Source organism: Gavialis gangeticus, unplaced genomic scaffold (genome assembly GCF_001723915.1).
Source record: "Gavialis gangeticus isolate Ggan-Ray unplaced genomic scaffold, GavGan_comp1, whole genome shotgun sequence".
Taxonomy (NCBI): Eukaryota; Metazoa; Chordata; order Crocodylia; family Gavialidae; genus Gavialis; species Gavialis gangeticus.
In genome coordinates, this window is record NW_017728995.1 from 35,233,928 (window position 1) to 35,242,025 (window position 8,098).

The following is an 8,098-nucleotide window of genomic DNA, read 5'->3' on the forward strand; positions in this document are numbered from 1 at the left end:
GCATGCCCCTTGGGACGGCCTGGCAGTCAGGCTCCCTGCACACAGCTCCGCAAGGAAGGGCTGCTGGGTCCCTTCCCTCAAGACAACGTGACTCTCCTGCGGCTGGGCCAGGGCCCCAGGCAATGCCAGACCCACTGTCCACTGGCCTAGCAAGCCAGCACCTCTGAATTATTGACTCCCATTTGCAGGAACTTGCATTTCTTTCCTCTTTTTTGCCAAGTCACTCCGATAGCTCTGCAAACAAACCAGGAGAGACAACAACGCAGGCGCTGGGGTGGCTCTAGTCTAGTCAGCTGTAATGCAATGCAACAAGGCATTTACCAGTCCCTTCCAGCAGCAACGCGCCTGCTACCAGTGCCTGACCCAGGAGCCGAGCACGTTCACAGGGTAGTTTACCATCGTTGCCCCCACTGGGCTCTGCTGAGCTCTGGAGGGCTTCTTCTCCCTAGAAAGGGGGGACTATTGATGCACACCCTACTGACATTTAGCCAACGTGGCATCTAAGCCTACTCAGAGCAAATCAGGATGACCTGGGTTGGTCGCAGAAGTCTTCTCTACACTAGAGCTTCCAGTGCTGCAAGCAGGGCTGCCGCTCCTGCAGTGGGATTTTGGAAAGAAATGTCAGTGCCGCAATGGGCCAGGCTAGTTCTGGCCATCGGCAGCGAGATAAATGGCTGATGCCAGCTTTTGAGAGCTCAGGTGCTTAAGGGAGAGTCCCACGTGCAAGTCCCAGATGAAACATCCTGGAGTGCGAAGGATGCCACGAGCCACTTGCAGAGCGGAGCAGGGAAATTCGTCCCCGGCTGGGTTACCGCTTCGGTTCCCAGTTGCCTCTGGCTCTGCCCCCTTTGGACGCCCTTCCATCGGTGGGTGCAAGATGCTGCAGGATGAGCACAGGCATGTCTTTCCTGCCCCGTGAGCCGACATGAATAAATGTGTGAGCTTCGCCCCTGGCACTGCCTTTGCTATGGGAAAGTCAGTGAGTCCTTGACTGCAACTTCTTTGGGACACCCTGAAAACAACGGGGTCTGTAGGAAGGGGCTCCAGCTCCCTTGCTCAGCTTGGGGTCTCCCAACTCCCCCTGTTCCCAACTCCTCCATCCAGCTCAGCCCATGCCTTGTGGCTGCCTGGATCCAGAAAACCCAGAGACCCAGGAGAACCTCTTGGAGGACTTTGGAGAGCCATGTGCAGCTCCTTGGCACCACGGCATGGGAAGCAAGAGCCCTGATGTGGCCTTGCTGCAGCAGACAGCGGCTGCAACCCCTCATTTGTCCCACGAGCGAGAGCAGCCAGGCCCCAAGCGGTCAGCCCAGATGGTGTCGATGCCTGGTGTCAAGCGTGGCTAAGGATGCATCCCCGCACCAGGCGGGTCAGCCAGAGAGAAGAACCAAAAAAAGCCCCAACCCAGCTGCAGTGGTTTGAGCCAGCTGTGCAACGCTGAGCCCGAGACGATGGGAATGCATTCCTAAAATAATAAATTACAAATGGGAGAGGAGATGGGTGGGGAGGAAGGGTATTTTATCACGCCTGCTAAATGCATTCAAAAGGCAATAAACTGGGTTTCATGTGACATGCCATTCTCCCCTGCTTTATATAAATCTCAATTTTCCCAAATACAAAAGGTGTAAGCGAGGCCCTGGGCCAAGCCGCCTGCTCAGGACTGATATATATTTTTGCTTTTATAGCCTTTGCCCCAAGCACTCATTTCCATTTCCGGAGGGCTCCAGCAGAAGCTATTAGAGACGGTAACGTTATCACGCGACGTATGCAGCGAAGTCCATCAGGTCACCCCCAGCCAAGGTTGGCAAGAGAAAGACGTCCACGTGCTCAGAGGAGGCTGAAAGCAAGTTATTTGCATGCTGAATATTTCTAATCACTGGATGACGTCAAGAGAAGCTGAACATCTAGCGCGCTCCACCGCCCAGCGACCTTTCCAGCAGACACGTCCCCTTAGCACAATACGAAGCACCTTGACAAAACACAGTCAGTGGTGAACATACCAAGAGGGACACGTGCAATGCTTTCCCCCCTAAATTTATTCTGACTACTGAACGTGCAAGTATTAAAAAGCCTCTAGCCAACAACTCTTGCGTGCCCCGTCTCCCCGCATTGTTCCCGCACTTGCCGTCTTACCGAGTCCCGGCTGCTTTGCTTCACTTGGGTCAGGTCACCAGATGCTAACGCGGCAATGACAAGCATAAGCTTGCTGTCGGCCTGCTCAAGGCAGCCTGGACTCAGCAAAGTTCGTGCCTCCGCTGACTTCAGTGGGATTTCACCAGGACGTAGGACGTGGCTTAGTACCCCCCCCGCTCCGAGCTCCCACCTGCATTCATCAAAGGATGCTGCGTGGTGAGCTGGAGCGCCCGTGCAGCTCAGAAAAAAGCCTGTTATACAGATGGTTTCACTGAACGTAGCCAAGTGCACGCGGGGTTAAGCACCGCTTGCGTACTGCAGAGAGAAGCGGGCAAGCCCGGCGAACCTGTATGGTTTTGAGGCTTTTATAACAAGCTGCTTTTAACTCCGGCCCCAAACGTACCAAGCCGTTTACCCCAGAGATTAAAGGCCTCTAGCTATCATGAAGTGCTAGGCAGTCTGGCAAATGCCCGTGGAGGGAACAGAGCCAGGTAGCCTGCCGTTATTTCCATGTGCAACGCTCCAAGGGTGTTTTCATTCATGAGAGCAGGCCAGGGAAAGCCAAGGGCAAACTGCAAGTGATGCTCACCCTCCACCAGCTGTTTAGCAGGCTGTTGAACTCACTGGTCTCTGTTTAAATCCTAGCAAGCTGGCGTCCGCGTCACCAAACACGTCTACAGCTCACTTACGCGGGTGCTTTGAACAAGCATCCAGATGCCCTTGAAAACCTGGCCCCGTGTGCTTGAAGCAGGTGTGCGAGCAGAGGGCGAGGAGAGGACAGAGGCAAGGATGCACGTGCAAGCGCTGGGTAACCTTGTGCAGGTCCTCCAGCAGCTCCTGCGACAGCCTGGACAGGCATTTGCTGGGGATGGGGGACACTGGAGTCCAGTTCCTGCATGGCTCAGCTAAAGTCAGGACGTGACATTCGGTCTCGGGGGTGCCAAGGAGACCCTGCCCCAGGCTGTGGAGCAGACACTTCTATGTCCCTCCTCCTTCCCAGAAGCTCCTTGCAGAGGATCCCTGCCCGGCTGCCCTCTCTCATGCCTGCCATTGCCGCGTGCTTGAACCGAGACTAATGTAGCGCAACGACCGTAAGGAGGAGGGCTTGATCTTGCCCCTAGGTCTCTGTGCGACTGCAACTGCACCAGCTTCAGGATTGACCGACAGCCCTTTTTAGACCTCTCTGGTCATCCATAAATGCACATTTTAGCACTGACCCGCTGCCGTTCCAGGGGACCCCAGGGAGGCAGGAGCCAAACCCCTTTTCTCCAACACGGGTATTTCAGAAGCAAAACCCTTTTAAGAAATAAAATCTTACCTACAGTCTAACAAGCCAGTGCCATCCTTACACAAAGAAGCTTCTTTCTACCAGGAGAGCTGCTCAGAAAGAGGGACATGTTTTCACTGACGTAATTTGTTAAAAAAAATCTCATTTTTGTCAAATGTTTTCAAGGCCCCCTTCCCTCCACCAGCTCTGATGATCAATCCTGCGACGAAGCACCACGTTCACCCTGGAGAAGCTGCTCTGATCGGACCAGCAAACACGAGCTTGTGTTTTAGAAGGAAAGCCTGGGTCACTTTCCAGCCAGCCAGTCGCCTGAGCGTGGCACGAGGGCATTTTTTGTGAAGATGGGCTGTCGTCGGCACACACTGTAACCCGTTCGATCACGGGGAGCAGAGCACTGCAGCCGTGGGACATCTGCACTGCGGTCTTGCCTCTGCAGGTTGCCTTTGCACCAGGCAGGGCTGCGTGCAACCCTGCAGACCCCTGCCCAAGTCAGGAGGGTCTCCACTCACACTGGTGCAGCTAAAGCAGGCATGGCTTACTGTCGGGGAACATACCTGAGAAAGGAGGCCCGGCGCTTCCCTCCAGGACTAGATGGGCCACTGGCTGTGAAACCAGTTCAGTGGTTTTGCTTTCTAGTGACAGGAAAGCCAAGGGAGAGGGACACATCATGTGTCAAGACCACCACCAAGGCAAGAGGCTGGTGTCCTTGGACAGGACGGGGCTAACGAATGCAGGAGACGTCTGTGAGTGCCCAAGCACCCGGGGATCCCTGCAGATACCAGGGAGGGGGTGCCCAGCTGCTGCCAACATCGCGCCCTGATAACAGATGCGAATTCATGAAAGAAACACAAACAGTGGGAGTGAGGTAATGGCAAAGATTTCATTAGTGCAATTAACATTGATAATGGTATGTTCTTTAATAGAATTTAAATAAGGCTTTGAATAATTACACACACTAAAACTAACATCCCATAACCTTATTCCGCATGGAAAAGCAGCAGAAACAACCTTCTGTACTGTACAAGGTCTGATTATGAACAATTACATTCAAGAAAAGATGGATTCCCTCTTCCCCCCCTCCCCACCCCCCCAAAAAACGTTTGTTGCATCGTCAGTGTTAATGTTCGTTTGCTCCCTCGGTGCGAGAGCGAAGAGCAGAGACACAGTACGGAGGCCCGTGGGTTTGGCCAGCTAAAAATACCAACTAGCACTTCCCTACCTGGGGTCTCTCCCCATTTCTTTAGTGATGGAAGCTCGTGGAAAGAGCAACTGGATTTTCTACGTGGAGGAAGGGGATTTCCCCTCTGCCCACCCAAAATAATTGTGCATAATTATGGAAGCCGGTGGGGGGGAAAGAAAAAAAAGACATGGGCATGTGCGTTTATGGCTCACATTCTCCATTAGAAACTACACACGAACAAAGGGGGCTGGGAAGGGGGGTGGGGAGGCAAGAACCAAAGCAGCATATGAAATAGTAATATACTGTTTCAAAATCTGCACCGTCCTGCAGAACCAGGATTTATAATTTATTTGTACTGTTCTCAACAGATCCAATCTATGCTGGATATGTAAAAAACGCCAGACAGTCACCAAAAGAGCAACCAACCAACCAACAAAAAAAAGGAAGAACCCCTACATATTGTAAAGTTTGTTTTTAAAAAAAAAAAAAGAAAAAAAAAAAGAAAATGCCAGCGAAAGCTCAGAAAAATTTGTCATCGATTCTGAAATGAGGCCTCGTGACGTCATCTGGGTTGATGAAGACGGAGATGGATTTCCCCGGGTTTTCAGTCACTAGCTGTTGCAGTTTTTTGGCTAACCGGTCATCGGGCTGGTTGGAGTCCCCGCCGTCCGACTGCGGGGAGGGGATGCTGGTGGTGCTGCCTCGCCTTTGGAGCTCGAGCGTGAGCCGGTTGGCCGCCTTGACGTGCTCGATGGCAGTTCGGAGGTGTTCGGTGGGATCCGAGCGGACCGAGGACAGCTTCCGCGCGTGCAGCATCACCGTCTCCTCGGAGAGGTGCTCCAGCATGTTGCACTGAGGGATGAAGTAATTGGGGCACATCTTATTGACCAAGCAATGCTGCAAGTCGTCGATGAGCCCCAGCAAGAAATGGGCAGCATAATCCTCTTGGGCCAAGTAATTGGCGGGTAGCCTGTCACAGGCCCAGAGCATCATGCTCCGCAGGTGATACGGACTGATGGCTTTGGGCCGGGAGAGGAGTTTGATGATGATCGCCTTGCAGGCCTGGTAGGCTTGCATGAGGCTGCTGGAGATGCACTTTTTCAGCTGCACTTCGCTCCTGGCAAACGACAGCCGCCACTCGTTGTCCTTCTTCCCCTTGTAGGAACACGCAGGCACGAGGTAAAACCCACTGATGACTTCCTCCTCCGTAATCTTGCCGTCCCAGAAGTGGTTCTCCATCAGCCAGCTCTGGGCCACGGCCGGCCAGCCTTTGAAAGACACCACAGGGACAATGTCATACAGCATCCGGCTGCTGCCCACTCCCAAGATGATGGAGATGATCGTCCCGTTCTTCTCCACCTTCTCTACCTTTGGCATCCCACGCTGCGGCTTCTTTTGGATCTCAGATAGGACGATGCTGATGGAGTCGTAGAACCAGTCCGCCACCTTCGTCGGGGAGAAGAAGTAATTGGTAGCCCCGTTGATATGGTCCACGATCGTGCAGCAGTCTTTCCACTTGCTTATAGTGCCCTCGTCAAAGAGCCGAAGACTGAGCCACGAGTGGCACAAAGCCGAGTGCCGCATGTCCAGCGTGACCGGCTGGTTTCGGTCGTGCAGCTTCAGAGCAGGCACCAGGAGGGTGAAGTCCATGTCGTAGTCTGTGCCACGAGCGTACACGTTTAACTCGTCGAGGTCGAGGTCCACCACGCCCTCCCGGACGCCGCCCGAAAGCAACAGGTACTCGTTGGCTACTGGGAGCTTTTGGTCCAGTTTCTGCACCATGCCTGCAAGAGAAAAGAGAAGTCATTGCAGAAAGCAGCAGGGATTTGGGGATATTGCACTTAAGGCACATTAGAAGACTGCATGCATCAAAGAGAGCATAAAACAAGCACAGGAACCCACCACCGCGCTTGACGGAGATGTTAGACGTGATGCCTCCTTGTCAAGTGCAAAGCCAGCCCCTGTTCCCATGGACCTCAACCCTGGGGTAGGGTATTAGAGTAAAACAGGTCAGGCCCAAGCAATATACTTAGCAATATGGAAACAGCGTAAAAGGCATGGGCACACCACCCAGTTAGTTCTAGGTCTAAACTCAGCCCTCTTAGCCATCCTCAAAACCAGCATTGCAGCTATCTAGATATCCTGGCATCCGTCACGCTGGTATCCACATATGTCCGACCCACTAGAAATGAAAAAAGAGGATATGAACACACTCCTCTCCATCCTCCCACAAGCCGATGGGGTGTGTCGCATCTACTGCATGCACCAATCCAGCTGTGGACGTGCACATATTTTTGCTTGCATGTAAATAAGAACTCCAAAAATGCGCCCAATTCAAAACCCTGCCAAGTGCCCCTTGATACCAAACAATACGGAGGTAAACAGACTATTTCAACTTTTCTCTGAGCCTAATCGGCATATAAAATGAACTTCAAGAGATTTTACCACCTTCAGCTCTCCTAGGAAATATCAACTTTCATTTCTGCCCGGGAGAACTTTTACAGTCTTTTCTCCCATGCCTGAAGAAGGGTGCTTGTGCCCGAACGCTTGCAATTAAAGCAATTTTTTTTGCAAAAATCTAGTTGGTTTAATAACAGATATCACCTCTACCATGAATCCTGACTCCTTGCTACCAACACACTCAGACCCCACTTTGCTTCTTAGTAGGGAGCAGAAAGCAGAGCAGCAAATCAGGCAGGGAGCACAGAGCAACAGCTGGGTAGCTCTCAGGGTGGGCAGGGGGCTTAATTTAAGGCGAGAGGTCTGCTTCATGCCTGGGGCTTGGGTGAGGGACATCACGGAGAGGATCCTGGCCTACATCCAACCTGCAGACCAGTGCCCCATGGCTGTCATCCACGTGGGGACGAATGGTGCGGCCAGGGGCAGCCCTGACCGCATTATGAAGGATTTCAAGGCTCTGGGGGACAAGCTTAAGGAGACGGGGGGCAGGTGGTATTCTCCTCTCTTCTTCCAGTGAGCAGGCAGGACGGAGACACGGGGTCTGTGTTGGCCAGGTCAACCAGTGCTTACGCAGCTGGTGCCTCCAGGCAGGCTTTGGGTTCCTAGATACTGACCCATGCGTTCGGGCAGGGGACTTGCTGGGGCGGGATGGGCTTCACCTCTCTCCTAAAGGCAAGCGTGTCTTCTCTTCCAGGTTGGCTGATCTCGCACGGCGAGTTTTGAACTCACCTCGCCGGGGAAGGGGGCCGCGGAAGACGAGGAGACATCACCCGAGCAAGACGGGTGACAAATGCAAGGAGTGCCCAGGTAAGAAACAGGGGTCTGGACAGTCTCCCAAATCGGGGGGTGGCACACGCAGCCAGGCAGGGCCTTAAATGCCTATGTACCAATGCTCGTAGCATGGGGAAACAAACAGGAGGAACTTGCCCTCGGAAGAGCCAGTTCAGACCCAGATGTCATAGGACTTACAGAAACGTGGTGGGATTCATCCCACGACTGGGCAGTCAGCATTAGGGGCTATCGGCTTTACAGGGGGG

General features: G+C 53.2%; 1 protein-coding gene across 1 annotated transcript in view; it reads right to left on the bottom strand.

Annotated features, from left to right (window-relative positions):
* Positions 1-4,281: 4,281 nt before the first annotated feature.
* MB21D2 (Mab-21 domain containing 2) overlaps positions 4,282-8,098 on the bottom strand; it is a 96,324-nt gene continuing 92,507 nt past the window's right edge. Inside the window, exon 2 of the mRNA XM_019503491.1 lies at positions 4,282-6,385. Coding sequence (XP_019359036.1) covers positions 5,121-6,385 — 1,265 coding nt within the window. The 3' untranslated portion in view covers positions 4,282-5,120. The remainder of the gene's footprint in view (positions 6,386-8,098) is intronic.